Here is a 20932-nt window from a genome sequence, read left to right on the forward strand (position 1 = left end):
GTTCTCTTTGCACTGTGAGTCCCCCTCCCTGCCTACTCTTTATGGATGAGTCCGACTATTTACAGCTGTGCTTGGCATTTGTGTATTTTTCCTTGGCATAGCAGCTGTTCAGTTAAAGTCTGTAGAGTAAATGGATGTAAGTCTCCAGGAGACTATATTTAAGCATAAGGAAACCATATTTAAGCATCCATAAGATCCATAAGGATGCTTAGATATAGTCCATCTCTAATCTTAATGGCATCCTTTGTTTAACAAGATCCGGTTCCAATTGTGCGCTAAGCTTTGAAACAAAGAGTTTTTTTTTTTTTTTTCCATTATATCATCTGCCTCTTAGGAATGGATAAAAGGACAAGAGGATGTTTGTCCCAATTCAGTAAGTAAGAATTTGAAGTTTTGATCTTCATAAGTCAACCCTCTGCCTATAAACTTAGAGTCTCAAATAACAGAAGGAGTGTAAAATAACCCAGATGTTAGAGTTTGATATAGAATATCCTCTAAAGAGCTCATTTATTAATATTTAGGGCTTGAAATAACTGAATCATGAGAGTTGTAATCCCAGCAGTGGGTAAATCCGTCCTAATGGATTTATCTGGGTGGTGGCCTGAGCTGGTTGGGTGTGGCTGGGAAAAGTTCATCGCAGGGGTGTAACCTTGGGATTCTATATGGTTTCTCCTCCCCTTTTCCCCCCTCACTCTTGTGCTTGCCTCCAGCCTCCCTGATATGAGTAGAAAAGCCTTGCACACTCCTCCCTCAGTTTCCCACCGCCATGCCCTAAGGTCGGCAGTCCCAGGCCTCAGATGGACTGAACCACCAAATTCTGCAAGGAAAACCATGGACAAATAAATCTTTCTTCCTCTATGTTACACGGTCACAGGATTCTAACAATGAAAATGCTAATGACACCAGGGGAGACACAGTAAAAATTACCCACATATTATGATTCTTTCTATCATTAGTATTTGATGCCATCAAGAGGTTTCTACTAATTACTAATAATAACACTCATTAAGTGCCTACTACGAGCCAGACACTATTCGATGCCTTCTGCCTGCTTTATCTCATTGACTCTTTAAAATGTCTCTATGAAGTAGAAGCCATTCTGATCTCCACCTTATAAACATAGAATCTAAGATGGAGAGAGATTGAGATAATTTTCCCAAGGTCACACCTTTAGTGAGTGATGGAAATTTGATCCCCAAAACCTCCTATCCTCAATCTACTTTTCCAGGTAGAAAAGAAACCTGGCAAAAATCAGGTGTGCCCAGATGTGCTAGATCCTAGGTCATCTGGGGTCAAATCCACCTGGGCTGGAGAGAGGCAGCAGATCCACAGCTAACGATCCCCTTTCTTTCCCCTTCCACAGACCATTTATCTTCAGAAGAGTCTGCACTTTTGCAATCAGAAAGCCTCCAAGGAAGCAAGGAGTAAAGTACACAAATGCATAGTTACGAACTCAATCTACTTCTATTTGTGCTTAAAAAATATTCAGGGAAGTCATTCTCTCCCTATATGTGCATGAAATTAGCAAATGCCAAGGCGGAGAGTGAATGCGATAATCTTACAGCGAAGAGGGCCCTGTTTAACAAGAGTGCGTCATTGCACTTCGCAGATCTGATAAGGCAGGGCAGCAGAGTCTCCAGGATGCTCTGTGTCTGCAGCAGCTCTAATACTCTCTATAGCACTGAATCCCTCTCCTGAGATCCCATGGAAGGATGCATGATGGCAGCGCTCTCGGATGGCATTCATCTTCATGAGTGAGCTGTTGCTTCGCCTCTCGCGAGCGGAGATAAATGTCAGAAGAGATCAGCCTCTGTGTATTACATGACCACTCAGAGCCTTCGGCCTCCCTCCCTCCCTCTGCCTTCAGCACTAAGATTACATCAGACCAGGGCTGGGAGACGACTCCAAAAGGTGTGAGGCTGTGTGCATTACAGGCAGAGGCAGGCCACGGCAAAGCAAATAAAACATACAAAAACTGCCCTTGCTCCTACTGTGAGCGGCATGGAAAAATGAGCCTTCCTGTTTATATTCTTCTATCTTGAGGGACATTTTTTATTTTCTAGCTGAGTGGGGGTGGGCGGGAGGTGGGGCAGGTGGTGCTCCAAGGGAGGGCTGGAGGATCAAAGGTGCACAGGGAGAAAGTACTGAAGTTGCTCCTTAAGCCTATAATCACCTAGGTAATAAGAAATTTAATTGTCTAACATTTAATATGGAGATTTAGGTGGCTGTCCTTATGCGCCCATGTCAACCTTATGTGCTGAATAATTACAAAGTTATTAAAATAGATTATGGTGCAGTGAAACCATGCATTTCTGAGATGGGTTTTGAAAAGGGCACTAAAGTCTACATCAACTATTTTCATATGCCAGGGAGTTAAGTATCAGAGGCCATATGGAAGGTTCCAGAAGGAGGAACAGGAACAACTTTCCCCTTCCTCATTCTTTTGCTTTTAGTTTCTGGCAAGGTATTTAAGCTTATTTTTATTTATTTGCAGAATATATCACCTAAATTAAGCTAAACCTCTCAATATACACAATTAGGTTTTTTTTAACATTCTTTCTGCTGAGAAGCCATCAATTGAAGCCAGGTGTGGTGGTACATGCCTATAATCCTAGGACTCAAGAGGCTGGGACAGGAGGAACACAAGTTCAAGACCAGTCTCAGCAACTTAGTGAGACCCTGTTTAAAAATAAAAAAAATAAAAAGGACTATGGTGTTACTTAGAGGTAGAATGTCCCTGGTTTAATGTCCAGAAGCTGTCAATTGATAGCAATATTAAATCACAAGTATGAACAATCAAGAAAAAAGTAGAACAGATGTGGCCCACTCTCTACCCTCAGTACTAGTTCTTTCTCTAAAATACTCATTGGGGTAAAACTAATTTAACTAGATATAGACACTAATTAGATAATTTCAAAATTACTCTGTGTTTCATCTTTTCCTCATCTAAAATGTTTTACTTTTCACATGTTTTCTAACTTGCATGATATACTAGCATAGGAATGCACATATCATTTGTTTTAAAAATTGGTTTATGAACAAATCTGTATTAGAAGGGCAGGCGTAACTAGAAAATAGAGAGGTAAAGTTCTCCTGGACTGATATATAAAAGCAGAAAGAAAGTAAAGAAATCTACTTATAGCAGAACAACTCAAAGACTGTGATGAGTAAATAGGCTGAAAAACATTGGCCAGGCGTGGTGGCGCACGCTTGCAATCCCAGCATTTGGGAGGCTGAGACAGAAGGATTGCAATTTGCAGTCAGCCTCAACTACTTAGTGAGGCCCTTTGCAACTCAGTGAGACCCTGTTTCAAAATAAAGAATAAAAAACAGGGTTGGGGGTTAGCTCAGAGGTAAAATGGCCCTGGGTTCCATCCCCAGTACCACCAAACAAACACTTGTATAATGAAAGGCATTCTATAATAGGGAGAGGTGTTCTGATGTGCGGGTGAGTAGAGATTACACATATCTGCCCTGTTGTTACATCATATTATTGGAAATATGTTAACATAAGGCCGTGATTAATTGTAAAACAAACTACATTACAATGTGGCAATCTCATCCATTCATCTCTGTTGTATTCGTGGCTGCAATATGGAAAATGAATTGCATTATACATGCCTGGTTTTCATCAGGGTTCTCTGCTGCTCTTTAATCACATAACAATTGTCTTGTTAATGAATCTAAAAGCTATTAACAGTGGCTTCCCTTAGGCCAGGGATGTGCTTTTGCACGTGTGGATTCTTCCTTCTCCTTTTGGCAGACACCTGCTCCCCTGGCTTACTCTTTCTTCCCCAAGTTCAAGAGGAGTATCCCCCAGAGAGGGGATGTAAAATGTGATCTTTGTCTAATGTCTTACGAAGTCCCAGATCCAAGCTGACTTTAAGTTTATTGATTGCCATGTTTCTTGACAATAACTATTTTCAGAGAAAAGTAAAAGTTATTCTTCACCACCAAAGTGATCCAAAATGAGGCTTTCACATTTTTTACTTCCTATAATTATGAAGTCAACAACTGAGGTGATGTTTAACCTAAATCTCTTTGAACCATAAAAAAAAAAGCCCTAAGGGTTTTAAGATAAGTGGACCAGAGAGTAATTACCATATAGGTGAACAGTTGTAGTGTTTTTATGACCTCTCAAAAATATACAAAAATACTATTTGGATTCCTAGCTTAATAATTCAAGGATGGAACATTACAAACTCTTATCATAGACTTAGTCCAGCTTTGTGTGTTTTAGACGGTTATTAACTCTAGGGTGATTTCTGCCTTTACTAACAACACAACAAGATCCTTAACCTTTCCTCTCTATCAGTACAACCTCACAGCTTCAAAAAGCCAAGATACATTAAGTATACATACCTTCTTCTTGATAATGTTAATAATACTAAATTCTAGAATATCTGGAAATAGGTTTGTTTTCTGTTTCATTTGGTATTTGCTTGGAACTTTTCTTTTTTGGGTCTCTTATAATCTTAAGATAAGATTGATTTTATCCAAGAAAATAAGTACCCACCTATCAATTTTTATAAAAACTTAGCAATGAGTTAGTAATAAATTGCAAGGCAGGCATGGTGGCACATACCTGTAATCCCAGGACATGGGAGGCTAAGACAGGTGAATCACAGGCTCCAGGGCCAGCATCAGCAACTTACTAAGACCCTAGTTCAAAATAAAAATTAAAAAGGAGTGTAGCTAAGAAGTAAAATGTCTCTGGGTTCCATTCCTAGCATCACTCACACAAGCACACACAAAAGAATTATGTATATTCTACCTGCCCTGGCAATTTATATATTTTTCTTTTTTCTTAGGTATTTGAATTTTATTTTTCATCTGAAGAAATTGCACACACAAGCAATTCATGGTTCCAGATTCTATTTCTTTCATCCAAAAAAAAAAAAAATAGGGATAGCCTATATTTCATTCCAAATTTGCAGGGTATATTATTGATGAAACTGCATTCTAATCAAAGATTGAAGATAAATATTGCAGCCTTTTCCTTTCTTTTTTGTGATGAAAGGAAAATCCCTTTAGTGTGTCTATCACATATCCACTCCCTTGTGCTTGGAAAGTAAAGCACAGGTGAGTACGCTTGGGCGTGAACACCTTAGACTCTTCACGGGCCCAGTAGAAACGGGGAATGCAGCAAGACTTGATACACTAATCACAGATTAGTTGTGTACCGATCCTCATATCTAGTACCAAGGTTAAAAAGTTTTAATGTGCATTAAATGAAGACACCATTTTTAGCAAATCAAAAGTTATTTCTTGGGGTTTACCGTGAGTGTAATTTAACTTGTTCATACCTCTGAAGGGCAGGGCATTTTCCAGGGTACAGTGAGACAAATATGGAGGCTGAAGAAAAGGCAAGACAGAGAAAAGAAAGCTGACACTCTAACTTACTTGTAATAACAGATTTCGTTCCCTGTCCGAATCCAGCTGGGTCTGCCCAAAAGGGCCTCCTTCACAGAATACAGGGTTGGCTGCATCCCTGGGTAAGATAAAAGCAGAACTTACTCCATAAGGGAAAGAGAACTGTAGTAGGCTGAATAATGGCCCCTAAAAGATAACCAATGCTTACTCCTTGGAACTGAACGTGAACTGCATATGGCCAAAGCGGCTTTGAGGACATGGTTAAGCGTAGGACTTTGAAATGGGGGATTATCCTAATGAACTCTAAGTGCACAGATGTCCTTATAAAAGGAAGGCAAAACCAAAGAAGAGGAGCAACGCGTGAAGCAGAGAGATTTGAAGATGCCATGGTGCTGGCTTTGCAGACAGAGGAAGGGACCATGCACGAAGGAATGTGAGGCGTGTAGCTCTAGAAGCGGGAAACAAATAAAAGGAAACAGATTCTCTGCTAGAACTTCCAGAGGGAACACAGGCCTGTTAAAACACCTCAACTCTAACCCAGCAAATCCAATTTGGACTTCTGACCCCCAGCCCTGGAAGAGAATAAATTAGCCTTGTTTTTACCAACCAAGTTTGTGGCAGTTTGTTATGGTAGGCATACAAAGTGAATACAGGAGTCAAGGTTCATATTTTCTCTTTCTACAGCAAAAACCAGAGTCTATTTTGTCTGTTCAAAGTAGGGCAGCAGCCCAGGTTTGGAAGGCAATATGTGGGAAAACATATTCCTTATTCAAAGACAACTATCAAATTAGTATACACGCTAGCAATAACACTCAAATTCCCAATTCCTAGAAATGGTTCAAAGTAAAGATGGGCTGTGGGTCAGTCTTTGTCTCTTGCACATCTCCTCCAAAATGGACCACAGTTATCAAGGGAAAATGAAGTTTTTCCAGAGTTTTCTGAGAATATAAACAAGTATTATCCAATTAGATTTTGCTGTTTTTTCTGTCTTATGACAAATAGGACAATACATTTGCTCCTGTGACACTCAGGAAACAGAGGGGGGAAAAACAAATTAGTATTTTTTAGCCTAGGAAGTTCAAGGTAGAGGGCTGGGGTGTAGCTCAGTGGTACAGCACTTGCCGAGAATGTATAAGGTCCTGGATGTGGAATCAGAAAGTAGTTGGATATATGTGCACTATTAACATTGCATGGCAAAGTGAGGATTCCTGGCTTCACCTCTATGGTGGCTCTGTGCCATGAGGTAACCACTTCCTTGCCACATGGTAACCAAAGTATGTCAGTCCAACTTCAAACCCTCAGGTCTTCTGATAGTAACACAATCAAGAAGTTTCTGGTATTATCCAGAAAACCTTCACCCCCAAGAGCTCGTACCGTAATTGAACTGGCTGTTGGGCTTCTCACAGTTGATGATGTTGAAGCGGTAGGGCACGGCAGCCCTCATGCCGCTCACCTTGAAGTAGAACCACTGCTGGTGCTGGCAGCTGTTCACATCAGCGTTGACCAGCAAATCATACTCAAACCTGCCAAGTCAGAAGCAAGATAGAAGGGTTACCTGGGAAATCTTTAAGGTAAGTCAGAAGCTCTGTGTCTCAAGTTCCAGGCTACAGATCTCAAGTGACTGGTAAGTTTTAGTCATCATCCTTATTTAACAATATTGGACACACTCTGGACTTTGGAAGATTGGGGAAGAGTGGTCTTGGTATTAGAAGAATCATTGACACAACTGTAGCATGTCTCTTGTTAAACTATAGTGAAGTTTTTTTTTTTTTTTCAGCTAGGAAAATGCAGGTATCCCAGGAAAATTCAATCTATTTTGAATATGCCATTACATCTAATTTGGATGTGCCACTACTATACTTTGGGGCTTCAGCTTCCTCATATGGATAATAGATAATAGGAAGAGAGTCAAAACTCAAGGTGATGTTTGTAAAGCTTAAAAAGCATAATGAATAAAAATCCTTCAACAGAGCAACAAAAAGGAATTAGACTAGCAATCCAGGGACTGTGCTTTTTTTTCAATTTAATTGAGATATCACTAACATGCAGTAATGTGCACAAATCTTAAATGTACAAATTAATGAATTTGTTTGTGTCTGGATGTACCTGTGCAACCAGATAGAGATAATTACCAGAGAGAGGACAATTCCAGCTTCCTAGGAGGTTCATGTCTGTCCCATCTCAATTGCTATTTTCCCAAAGGGAATTAATTTTCTGAGTTCCAGCAGCAGAATTTTCATGACAGGTTTGACTTAAACTTTATTAGCAGGAAGCTTCATTTTCAAAAATATTATTGTCCCATTATGTCAGTATTATTTTTGAATTGCTCTTCTACAAAGGTTAATACTTTTGCTCCAATTCATGCATATACTCACACTCTGGATCTCTGATAAATGACATTGTATGGTGTAATTTATGAAATGATAGAAGTTAGTATAAGACATATGAGAACAGAGTAGAACTAACTGATGGAGTCCCTGTGGCTATAAGGACCACATTCCAACCTTTCAGTTCATGATCCAATGAATAATACATACTCATTCAACAGTGCTCATAAGAATAATTCAGGAAAGTCTATGACCTTAAATTATCTACTATTTCCACAGCACTTTCTCAAAAAGTTGATCTTAGCTGGGTGTGGTGGCATATGCTTGTAATCCCAGCATTTGGGAGACTGAGACAGAGGATCACGGTTCATGGTCAGCACAAGCTACTTAGTGAGGCACTTTGCAACTCACTGAGACCCTGTTTCAAAATAAAGAATAAAAAATAGGGTTGGATCGTGGAGGATCATGGCTTGCGGACAGCCTCAGCTACTTAATGAGGCCCTCCATAACTTAATGAGACCCTGTTTTTAAAAAAGACTAAAGGCTGGGCGTGGTGCCTCACGCTTGTAATCCCTGCACTTGGGAGGCGGAGACAGGAGGATCCCGCAGGTTCAAAGCCAGCTGCGCTGGCTTAAGAGACCCTGTTTCCAAATTAAAAAGTATAAAAATAGGTCTGGGAGTGTATCCCGGGAGTAGAAGGGTTTCCAGGAACCCCAGTACCACCAAAATAAAAATTAAAATTAATAATAATAATAATAATAATAAATAAAAAATAGGGCAGGGGGTGTAGCTCAGAGGTCAAATGCCCCTGGGTTCCATCCGCAGACCTGCAAAAAAAAAAAAAGAAAGAAAGAAAGATGGAAGGTGCACCATTGTTGCCACCTAAATACACAGCTATGGGTTTTCAGTAGACATGGAGAGATGTAGACATGGTAAACATCATGTGCCCTTCCATGTCAACAGAACCAGCCTTAACATCAATGGAGGTATAAAAGTCCAAGCCAAAGTGCTCTCAAAGTCAAATAGGGACCGTTCATTTAGAACATAAGGCATATTTATGCTTCTAATGCATAGTCTGCCTTGCTATGACATCAGCCAATGAGTTCCCTTTTAGTGTGTTGGTAAATGTTTAACAAATGACTCTCTGAGTGGAAGCCTTCATGTGTAATATTTGCCAGTTTTCATGGCATAAATACTCTAACCAAGGCTGACTTCAAGCTACCCATGTGAGGTTGATGAACACAGAAGGGCCAGGATGATCCCAAGCTGCTCTCCCAAGCTGCCAGGAGCCACCCCTGCAGCCTCCCTCACTTACTCACGCACTTGGATGGCTTTGCGAAGATTTCCTGACTCAAACTTGGAGCAGAACCTTAAGCAACTGGAAGTAGTGTCTTGCACAGTCCTATAATAAAAAAAAAAAACATGTGAACATGTCTTATTACTATTCTTAGACATGGTTGACATTTCTCAAAAGGTAAGCTTTCTCTGATAGATCTTTAACCACATGATGTTTTCAGGAAAAGGAATGGACTGATAACACGAAACATTCCTCTCCTGGTGCTGTTAACAGAATTCTCCACATCTCCCAGTCCATGGATGTAAAAGACCACCTACCAAGGCTCATCTAAGCTGAAGACAACTTTATTCATAACATCGCTTGGCTGGATAAGCCGCTGGACATCCTCAAATATCTTGATCCTAGAAAGGAAAGTTGGAAACATTTTAAGTGTTGGCCCCTTATTCTCTATCCTATTGATGCTAAGGACTTTAAAAACAAGAGAGGAGTTTAATAGTGCCCCAATCTTGGGCTCAAAGGATGCTGCAATAAACAATAGCAATAAAAGGAGAAAAGATGTTAGATTTTTGTCAGGGGATTCATGGTGGAAGACAGGTTTCATTAGGAGCATTTAGAGCAAGGCTCTTTGATTTTTCTAACTAAATGAATAAGAGTCTTTTGCATTGAGGTGGTTTTTAAGGAGACATTAAGACTGTTGACTGCATCCATTCTTTTGTCTTTTGCAAGGCTCTTGTGTCATTTATATTTCTTGGGCTCTCTCTGATCCAGAAGGCTGAGATCAGGCTTCTTTCTGAGAAACAACAACATGTAGAAGATTAAAGTAGAAAGGACAAAGGAAGTTTGGGGATGGGGGCCCTTGAAGGAAATTTACCTCTTTGTATTTCTAATCCAGTTCATTGAGGTGGGGTTGGAGAAAGGTGAGGACAGACTGAACATAAAGCCCTGGACTGAGAGGGAAAAAGTTCTATGCAGGGACAAAACTGTGCTAGACCAGTCTCATGTGAGTTTCTCAGGAACTTAAGCATCACAGATAATGTGTAAGAGATAGACGGAGATATTGCCAAGAGCCCAGGTCTTAGGACCTGCTAGCAAGGGAAAAAATTTCCGATAATATGGAATGTAAATTAATGAAACCTCTGGTCTGCATACTTTGTGCCATTGATGATATATGCTTATCCATATTTTTCAGGCCAAATATATTTTATTTGACTTTCTTGGGTTTCGTGTTAATCTTACTATGCTGAACCAAAGGTAAAACCCTCTTTCCTACACTCTAGGACTAATCTATCACTCAGTGTTGGTGCCTTGGAGAATGGATTTTTTCGATCCCCTCCTCAGTAAGGCAGAAAAATTATTCTCCAAACCAAGCCAGGTTGGGCAATGGAGGGTAGGTATACCACTGCCTCTCTGTTATCAAGAAATCAGTTACCAATTTGCAGTAGACAAGAAGAGATCCAAAGTAAACAATTTTTATGAAAACCTTCTTTTTAGGAAGGATTCCAGTATCTGGAGAGACTAGATGCTCTTTCCCTGTTTTGTGGATTGTAATAGGTATGAGACCAGGGAAAATATTAGAATCACCCAAGGAATTCCTTGTAGGAAAACACATGCCTATCATTACCCCATACTTGGATTTTAAACACCCTAGTTAGGAGGCAAGCTTGTTTGCTTGGTAACAACTTCCCAAAGGGCTTAAAATGCTCCTAATAGTCACTGTCCTGCAAATAGCAGAACTATCTGTACAAACCACTCCAGCTATAAAAATGAGAGGAGAAAAATATAGCTCCCAAGGCAGTAGCACCATTACCTTTGGACTCCACATTGGCGTTCCAGCATGGGCTGCACAGAGGGAGATGGACAGTGTCCCCAGAGATCAGGGAATGCCATCATCTTGAAGTCCGCCACAGATCGGGTTCTTCCTGCTTTGGCCATATAAACAAAGGGATCGTGGAAAGGGATGTGCTTGGCATGTGTATGCAGAAGCTTATCGATTACCTCAACACTTTCTGTAGGCCTGGTGGAATTGGAAAAAGAAGCACTCATCTTTGGGCAAGAGATTGCTTCTATGTCCAGGGAAGTCTGAATGTCAGTGTTATCATTTCCAGAAATACCAAGTTCAAGACCATTGAATTGCACATTCTGGTACATGTTCACCACGGGTCGTTTTCTGGAGGACGGAGGCACAGTGGCCCTCCCCATTTTCACCATGCTCAGAAGGGAAGCCTGGACTCTTCCTTCTCTTTCTTGCTCCCAAGCTCTTTGGCCCTTATTTAAGCAGTGCTGCTCTGGGTCGGCAGCAGTTGGAATGTGGTGATGATTGGTATGCTGTGTGTCTTCAGAGTTCAAATCATCTCCAAATTTGGACTCTAGTTCCTTCGGGTTTAAAGTGGAAAAGACTGTGTCAGTGTTTTCTTCCAAGTAGACAATGCAATTTGATTTCTGTCTTCTCTCCCTGGGCACAGAGTTAAGCATAAATCCTACAAACTAGGAATCTTTGTCCGGGGTCAGCCAAAGAAAGACTAACCTTAGAGAGTCAATAAGTGGCAGAATAACACAAAATCCTGTTACAAGGAGATTTGAGTGGGTCTAGGCTATTCTCTACGGTGCATGAGCACCTTCTGAAAGTCCCCACTAAGTTTCAGCTGAGTTGAACTTTATTTACAGGGGCCTCACTGACCCAGGTAGAGCCTTTTGGTGTGTTTATTTTTCCTGAGGACAGTCCTGATGATAAAAAGAAAAAAAAATCTTTCTTACACTGAACTAAAATTTCCTTCACTGAAACTTTTACCACTGACCCTATTTGTTTTCCAAAGTAAAACAGAACATATCAATGCATACATCAAGCTACACCAATTGATGTGGCCACACTCATGATTCATTAAGAACTGTGAGAAGATAACAGAGATCAAAAGGCAGGTCTAAATCTTGATGGCATCAACATCAGTGGTAGCAACTAAACCCTGGATAAGCACCACTAATCTCCCCATTTAAAGAAAACCTAGAGTCAGGCTGGTTACCTACAGGAATCCATTTAGGTCAACCTTCCCACTTTGACAAATAAACCATCAAGAATCTTTACTTCCCTTTTCAGTGCATGGGGAGAGAACAGCTTGCCCACCAGCCAACGGAAAGTAATGCATACCTTCGTCCCATCTCTGTCCTGGGTGTTGAGTGTCGGACTGAGCTTGCATGCATCCTAGCCTGGCCACCTTTTTTACAGTTTTTCTTAGCCTGTTGTTTTCCCCTTTCTCTCCCAGAAGCATGATGAACTATGCTTTCCAATGCTCTGTTTGGCTTGGCCTCACAAGGTCTGCAAAGAACCCACCATGCATCCCAAAGGAACAGCACCACAGCCTGTGTCCTACCTCAAAGCCTTCAGAGAGCTCAAGACACATGGCCTCATAGTGAATCAGTTCCTCTTCTGGCCGATCAAGACCAGGTTTAGAAACCAGCTTGTCTGCCTCAGTTTCCAAGTCATCATACTACAATGGAAGATTCAAAACACAAGGTATGGTCATAAAGTCTATGCTGTAAGGCAAAGAGATAAGATAAGGAGGTCTCTTCAAAATTATAGGGTACAGTTTCCTTGCCCTCAGATTACAATGTTATCTTAGGCAGTGGATAATTTAAGTCACTAATGTGCATTTATTTTATTTGTTTTTATTCTTTGATACTGGAGATTGGACTCAAGGACATTCTACCTCTGAGCTCTACCCCAGCCCTTTTTATTTTTATTTTGAAACAGGGTCTTGCTAAGTTGCTGAAGCTCTCACCAAATTGCTGAGGCTGACTTTAACCTTTAGTTATCTTGTCTCAGCCTCCCAAATACTGGGATTAAAGGTATGCACCACCACAGCTGGCTCCGTGTTGTATTTTTAAACTAGAAAAAAACGTAGACAATTCTCAACATTTATATCAGTGGTTATCAGCCCTCATCAAAAATAAGTAATAATTTATATAGAATGAGATAAGCCATTTAAACAAAAAAGCATGGTATAAAAGAAATTCTTTATCTAGTTCACCAATATCATTGACATGCTTGTAATTACTGTTCCTATTCATCTACTTTGGCTGTTTGGATCCTTCACTCTTTTCATAAATGTTTAATGAGAAACTACTATCATAAAAGATTCTTGTAGTTCCTGAAGAGTCAATAATAATGAAAGAGACAAAGGTCCATGTTCCTGTGGAATTTACCATCAGGGGGAAAGTAAACAATAAATAAATGAGTAATGCCATTTCCAGTAGCAAAAAATACCCTGGAAATGATGAACAAGGGTGAGGTAACTGTTACTGAGACTAAGGTAAGGAAGCTTTTTTTTTTTTTTTTTTTTTTGGTGTACTGGGGATGGAACCCTTCAACCTCGGGGCTACACTCCCAGACCTATTTTTATACTTTTTTATTTAGAAACAGGGTCTCATAAGCCAGCATAGCTGGCTTTGAACCTGCACGATTCTCTTGTCTCTACCTCCCAAGCACGGGGATTACAAGCATGTGCCACCATGCCCGGCTAGGAAGCTCTTTTGATGGAGTGTGTTGATGACACCTCACAAAGGTTATAACATGGGTATAACTGAGACCTAAGTGACAAATAGAGCCAATTGTTCACAAAAAAATTACGAGAAGGAACAGCTCAAAATTGCTTATGAAAAGAAGGTGGCTGAAGTACAAGCACATAAGAGGAAGATTGTAGAAGAGGAAATTTGAAAGTGGTAGCTGAGAAATTGTATCAATCCTTACAGGTCTTAGGGAACGTTTTCAATTGTCCTACTTATACTTTCTCTTTTTGTACATTTTTTTTTTTTGGTGGTACTGGGGTTCTTGGAAACCCTTCTACCTCCGGGGTACACTCCCAGACCTATTTTTTATATTTTTATTTGGAAACAGGGTTCTTGAGCCAGCGCGGCTGGCTTTGAACCTGTGCAATCCTCCTGTCTTCGCCTCCCAAGCTTGGGGACTACAAGCATGCGCCACCACGCCCATCTCTCTTTTTGTACATTTTAAAGCTTACAAAATACCATTAGTTATTTCATCAATGGGTTGAATACTCCGAGTTATTTTTTTTCCAGATAATTCTATAACATTTAATGTTATCAGTGACTTCTTTCTGAATATTTGTGTATTTTTCAGATTATAAAGTTTTACAGAGAAAAGACATCATGAATCCAAAAGTTCAGTCTTTCCATCTTTCCAAATTCTAGATCAAGTTATCTTAATAAAGTAGGGGGATATCTACCATGTATTTTAGAAGTGTAATTGGTTAGGTAAGAAGAAGAAGAAAAAAAAAAAACCTGGCAGTCCTGCAAGCCTAAATCAAATAAGTGTGGGAGAGAAATGCTTAAATTCCTAATCCAGGGAAAATAAAATGCAATGTTCCATCCATCTTACATAATTTTTCTCCAAATTTAAAATTATAAGAAAAGGATAGTCTATGAGTTTGACTTCATGAGAATTTCAAGGACAGTGCATACACACTAGACCCCAACTCCAGAGCCGATTGTGACCTTTCTGCTTTTATCTGTCAGTTCCTGTTTTCCCCCAGCCCTGGCCCAGAGAGGTACCCCCCAAAAAAACTCAACCTGGCCAGCCACTGGGAAGAGTGTCCCCACCAGAAAGTTAGACCATATTCCAGTTGATGTGCCTGGAGCGAGAAGTACCACATAACCTATGAGCCACAGCCTAGTTCAAGCCACATGTGGCTAGGTAACACACAGAGCCCTAGAACAAAGGGTCAGAAAACTATGGCCTAATGATGATTGTGTAAATAAAGTTTAATGGAAAGATAGTCTTGCCCATTATTACATATTGTCAATAGAAAATTTCTCAGTACAATGCAGAGTAGTAATTGTGACAGAAGTTGTTTCTGAACCTCAGTGGTCTAGAGTTTGTTCTGTGTATCTCTTGGCACTTGGCTGGCCTCTGTGTTTCCCTCCGCCCTTTTGTTTCTTACCTTTAGGGCTGGATCTGCTACTGTGTGCTCATGCCAACCCAGACAAACCTTCACCATTAAGGATTCTGTACCCCACCCCCAAACCAGTTGATGCTGTCTGTTCTGTGTATTGGGCCTCGTGGATATGGTCTTTACCCTGCCACACACTTCAGTTCCTTTCTGCAGTTGCTGAGTTGAACTTTGGTAGGAAAAATCCCCCAGTTCACTAGAATGTGAACTCTTTGAAGACAGAAACTATGTCTTATTTGTTTTTGCATTGTATTGCCATCCCCAAGAACTTAACATGCTGCATATAAATCATACTCAAGAAAGTATCTGAAAGAAAATTTTTAAAAAGAGAAAGAAGAAAAAAAAAGAGTAGAAGGAAAGGAGTACTCAAATCTATCCTGTATATCCCCTTTCTTCAGTTTGTCCAAACCTAATATTTGTGTATGAGAAAACACATAACCTACATCTCATCTCTATTTGTGAGTTTCTCTTTTCTTATGTTGACCTAGAGAGTTTTCAATCAAACCATAATACCCATCATTCAACTCTCAAGACCCTTTGCAGATGAAAATTCCTTTGAGTCATTCTCGCTAAGAGTTGGGTCCCAATTATTACCTGAGATTTTCAAATGAGAATGCCACAGGTTAAAGGCCTGTGATAGTTATGTGAATAGAAAGAAATTCAGACTTGGCTTCTTATCAGCAGCTCTGGCAGAAAGTGAAAGAGAAGCTAGCTTGCTGGGGCAGCAGCTCCTCTGCTCTGACCGCAGCCCAGATTTGAGCCCTGGTCCTGCATTTTTCGACAGCTCATATTCACACTGACTTCTGATCCCGCCATGGCCTGAAGGTTTTGACGGATAGTTTCTAGGCCCTCGCATACTCTACCATCCTCTGCAGAGCAGGGAATGAGGGAGCCTCTGAAAGCCCTTCCTCCCATGTTGTGTGAAATCAGACATGGGCCTACACCTTGTCCTTCTGCAGCAGATACAAGAGGCGATGGACACTGCATCAGACACTCAGCTATAAAAGAGCACACAAGAGGGAGGGGAAGGTGGCATTGATGAATGGCTGCAGCAGTCCAGCGTTATTCAAATAATTCAGCACGTACTCCATTGGCCTGCGCTGCCCAGCCTCAGCAAAGAACCAATTTGCTACTGATGACTTCAGAAATGATTCTATTTATCAACAAAAACCTGAGAACACCAGGCTGTCAATAGCAGTCTAAGCCCAGAGATGTGGCTAAGAGATAGTTACTAAACGTCTGCCACTACCATCAGCAAAGTGATTCTCATGATAGAGAATTCAATAGACTCTTCTTTCTAGATAAGAAGGAAGGGAGGGAGGAAGACAGGGAAGAGAAAAGACAGCAGGGGAAGAAAGGAGGATGATAGAGGAAGAGTGTTTTTGAATTCAGGTTTTATCTCTGAGAATGCCATAAAGGTCAGCATTTACTTCTGAGTCTTCTACAGATGACAAAATTAAAGAACCATAATTTGAAGAGACTTGTTTAGGTTCGTGTACAGAGAATTATAATAGAGAATTATAACTCTTAGACAAATTATTATCTAAAGGCAGTGGTTCTCAACTTGGAGCCAGTGTGGCAATTCTCAGAGGCATCTTTAGTTATTGCTGAGAAACACAGGGGTAGATGTTACTAGTATCTGGTACAGAGGGATCAGAAATGTCCATGAACATCTTACACTGCACAGGAAAGCCCCCTAACCCCACTAATCACAAACTAGAAGGATCTATCAAAATATTTGTATTGACAAGGTTTAGAATCCCCACTGGAGGGAAGCAGTCAACAAACTAGATCCTACTGTCTGAGTTTAGTTTGTTTGTTTGGTTGGTTGTTGGCTGATTGATTGTTTGGTTGGCTGGCTGGTTGGTTTGTCTGTCTGTCTGTTTGTTTGTTTTTGGTAATGGAGACTGAACCGAGGGGGCATTTTACCTCCAAGCATATACCCCCAGACCCACTTGAGAGTTTATTTGGGTCTAAGTTTCTGAAGCTGTCCTCAAACCTTCTATTGTCCTATCTCCACCTCCCAGTACTGAGAGGCATATACCGGCATGCCCAGCTCTGTCTGTCCTTTTTGCTGAAACACAGCCATAACCACTCATTCCTGTATTGTCCGTAGTTATATTTATACTACATCAGCAATCTGAGTGCTGTGACAAAGACTGTTTGGTAATCACAGTCTAAAATAATTAGTATCTGACTCGCAGAGTTTGCTGATTTCTGTTCTATAACATAGGTGATTATGGTATGGGGAATAAGGACCATCACTTTGTTATTGGCCAGATTGTAAGAACAATTCACTGATGTAAATGGGATTGTACAAGGCCTCAGCCCTGTGTAGAATAGTCAGATGAGAAGCATCCTGTATGAAGATAGGTGAGATCTAACAGAAAGTTTTCTAAAAAATCTTTCTATGGTCTCATGTGTACTTATTAAATATGTCACCACTAAGCTTTGAGAGTCATAGAGGGGCTCATTCTAATGGAATATTAGTGTCTTGATAATCAATAGCTCTGACTTCACAAGGAGACAATGCGCTCAGCCTACCAAGATAAAGATGACAACTGGGAAATCAATAACTGCAGCTGTCATTTTTCGAGCATCACTATTTCTGGAGCGGCAGTATTGAAGTAAGTCCCTAAAATTTACTACTGGCCTTGGGTATGCTTGGGACAGAATGTTTTCTTTTGCATGGAAATCATTACACAGAAAAGCCACTGTACCTACTTGCTGTTTCTCATCCTCAGAATCTGAGTCCTTGTCTCCCTCTTCGTCACCATCATCTTCAAAATCTTCTGGGTGGGAAAAAAGAGGTGAAATAAATGAAACTTCTCTTTTTACTCGATTTGGACTCTCATTTTGGTGGCTGGTACGCCTTCTCCACATGAATAAGAGACCTGTAGTCAAGTCTTTTTTATTATGGCACTGAGAATATTAACTATGACACCTTGCTTGGGGGTGGATGGATCTGCTTTTCTCATAGATACCTCTAATTAACTTATGATGATCATGCTTGACCTATGAAACAACTGATTCTACTTTTATACATATTCCTCCACCAGATTTCCAAAGTGCAAAGCTTGTCTTAAACCCCATAGCTGCCTACTTATTTTACCTTCTGGTAGAGTGTGTGAAGCCTCAGAGGGGATGTTCCCAGGGAGCGGGAAGGTGTAGGCACTGCTGGCTGTCACCAAGGGAAGTGGACTCTTAGGGTAGCATTGCCTCAGGATCTGAAGTGCCACTGCGATGACAGGCTCCATGCTCTTGTTGTCCAGGCAGTTCTGAGCAAAGGGAAGCAGACCATATCAGACACTGACATCAGGGCACAGACCTCTTGCTGTAACATGATTTTAGGTAATGAACAACACACAGCCCTAATGGACAGCAAACAACTTTAATGTCAAATGTCTACTTTGAACACTCTAATGTAGAATACTGTTTAATGTAGATCGCTTGTATGGTACTGGAATGAGTTCAGTCTAAACATATTACATTTACAGTTATTTCAAGGGAGCCAGGTGTGGTGGTGCATGCTTGTAATCCCAGTACTTGGGAGGCTGAGACAGGAGGAACAAGTTCAAGGCCAGCCTCAACAACTTAGCAAGGCCCTTAGCAACCTAGTGAGACCCTGTTTCAAAATAAAATAAGGCTAAGGGTAGAGATCAGAGGTAAAATTCCTCCATGTTCAATACCTAGTACAACAACAACAAAAAGTTATTTCAAGGGATGTTGTGCCTGAGGCAAGACATTGTCCAGGATAGTTGTGTAAAGAGGAGGGGGACCCCTCTCCTGAGTCACCCATGTGTCATTGTGAATTATTGCTTAAGTTAGGGAGGTGGCAGCTGAATTGATGGAAGTCTTGCTTTTCTCTTTCAGCTGTTATCTGAGGAGAAAAATATAAGGAAAAAAGATAAGGTACGAAATCAGACGCAAAGGCTAAACGAATCCCTGTACCTAAATTAAACAGCATGCCTTGTCTCAAAGCCCACAGAGCTGATCCCTCTTGCTACCTGCCCAGGGCAAAGAAAAATTGAGCTCGCAGATATAACATTTTGATACTGATGGAATATGACAAAATCCTTCTCTTCAGACACTATGAAAAATGTAAACACAAATTTACCAAAATGAGAGAGAGTTGGGTATAGTTCAGGGTCTCTGGAAAAAACACAACCATTTCCTTTAGTATATCTTAGTTAATTTTTTGTTTGATAATGTGGTACGGCAATTTGACTAGTGTGAACCTCCAGTTTAATACTGATAGAGGGTGCAGCAAGCTCTGAGTTCAATAAGTCCTGGTAGTAGCTATGGGAGATGCTGGGTCCCACCACGGGGCATGTGAGAGGCTATATGCTCCATACTATGGTACCTCCAGGCCCATGTTCCCAGTGGCTCCACATGAAAGGATATGGGAAAAAGAACCTTAATAAAAATTTAGCCATGAATTCAAGCTACCCGAATGACTTCAAAATAAGTGTGCCAACTTTCAAAGCAAAAATGTCTTAATACAATCAAGAATGCTATTTGCCCTTGAGTGTGATCAAATGGGTGTCTTGGAGCACACTGCGGGAAGCACTCCCAATGGAAAATGAATTTGTTGAGGCTGTTTCATCCTTGGCCTGGTCAATTGGCCTCAGGTATTTACTGAAAAGTTATTAGTGTTAGAAAAAGAGAAACAGAGTATAGAGGAGGAAGAAGAAAGTTGAGGTATATGGCTGAACAGAGACAATCTTTTGATGATATTCAACCCTGGGAGAAACAGGGCCAGGTTTCAGCCAGGTAATTCAGCCAAAAATGCCAATATTTTAGAACTAAATCCAACTATGATTGTAATTGATGATTATAAATATAAACACACTTTTACCTTTTATGGTATGGTCAGGTGAAAAGTGTGTAGAAGGACAGAAGTCTGAGTGTCCTGAAAGTTGGGCCACACCATAAATTTGAGGATGAAGGTGGTATTAAAATCCATAAGAACCAAGGAATGAGGCATAATGCTATATTTGGTTACTGCTGGGGAAAATATTTAGGAATTTATAGATGAACTTTAATTCCAAGGTAATGAAAATTCCTAGATATACTTGTCCCTAGTCCTAATGAATAGGTACAGGCAGGATGGAGATATCAAAGATACTGTTTGGTTCAGAATATTTTATAAGAATCTGGAAGTAGATCCTAGGTCATGGCTACTCAGGGAAGAGTCCTAGTAATAACCCTCATAATCACAACATAAGACCATTTAGTGGGAAAGGATTTGAAGTTTCCAAGTGTGTTTCTAAATGAGATTTCCAAGAGTATTTCTAAATTAGCCAGTGCTACCTTTCACTTAGCTTCTGCATACAGTCCAGCTTCTCTCCTTACCCTCTCTGCCTGTGTCTCAAACTTTCCCTCTGCCCTTCTGCCCACTGGCCTTCTGCCATGCCAACTTCTCTGTTTCTTGGGATCACTCCACCCTCATCCAATTCCCTAAAGGCCTCATGTGATCATTTCACTCTCCTAAGACCCTTATCTCATCGGAACCCTCATCAGACTGCCATATCATTATTCTTTCTTGTCATTCACATCTCAGATCAGAAGAGTTATCTTCGGACCCCAGCCTGGGATAGCCCCTCTCTCTCTCCTCATTCCAGTGTCTCTGAACACAGGTGGGTGAATTCTAAGGCTCATCCGGGTGTGGTGGTACATGCTTGTAATCCCAGTACTTGGAAGTCTGAGACAGGAGGATCACTCAGGTTCAAAGCCAGCCTCAGTTACTTAGTGAGGCTCTCAGCAACTTACTGAGACCCTGTTTCCAAATAAAATAGAAAATAGGGCTGGGAGTGTAGCCCAGAGGTAGAAAGCCCCTGGGTTCTATCCCAGGACCACAAAAAAAAAATATTAAGGCTCAGAGCAGATGTAGTATAGCTCCAATCTAGAAATGTCTGCCATGAAAACACTCCTGAGGTGGAACCTTCTGGTTCAGTCTCACCTGGGTCCTTCCT

General features: G+C 40.7%; 1 protein-coding gene across 1 annotated transcript in view; it reads right to left on the reverse strand.

Moving 5' to 3' along the window:
• Nucleotides 1–20932, reverse strand: part of AGBL1 (AGBL carboxypeptidase 1) — a gene marked incomplete at both ends in the record, with an annotated part of 531035 nt that overhangs the window by 354049 nt on the left and 156054 nt on the right. Inside the window, 8 exons of the mRNA XM_080692476.1 lie at nucleotides 5404–5491; nucleotides 6748–6896; nucleotides 9016–9102; nucleotides 9315–9398; nucleotides 10805–11370; nucleotides 12363–12479; nucleotides 17682–17749; nucleotides 18070–18235. Coding sequence (XP_080548602.1) covers nucleotides 5404–5491; nucleotides 6748–6896; nucleotides 9016–9102; nucleotides 9315–9398; nucleotides 10805–11370; nucleotides 12363–12479; nucleotides 17682–17749; nucleotides 18070–18235 — 1325 coding nt within the window. The remainder of the gene's footprint in view (nucleotides 1–5403; nucleotides 5492–6747; nucleotides 6897–9015; nucleotides 9103–9314; nucleotides 9399–10804; nucleotides 11371–12362; nucleotides 12480–17681; nucleotides 17750–18069; nucleotides 18236–20932) is intronic.

This window comes from Muscardinus avellanarius (genome assembly GCF_963383645.1).
Source record: "Muscardinus avellanarius genome assembly, chromosome: 3".
In the NCBI taxonomy this organism is placed as follows: domain Eukaryota; kingdom Metazoa; phylum Chordata; class Mammalia; order Rodentia; family Gliridae; genus Muscardinus; species Muscardinus avellanarius.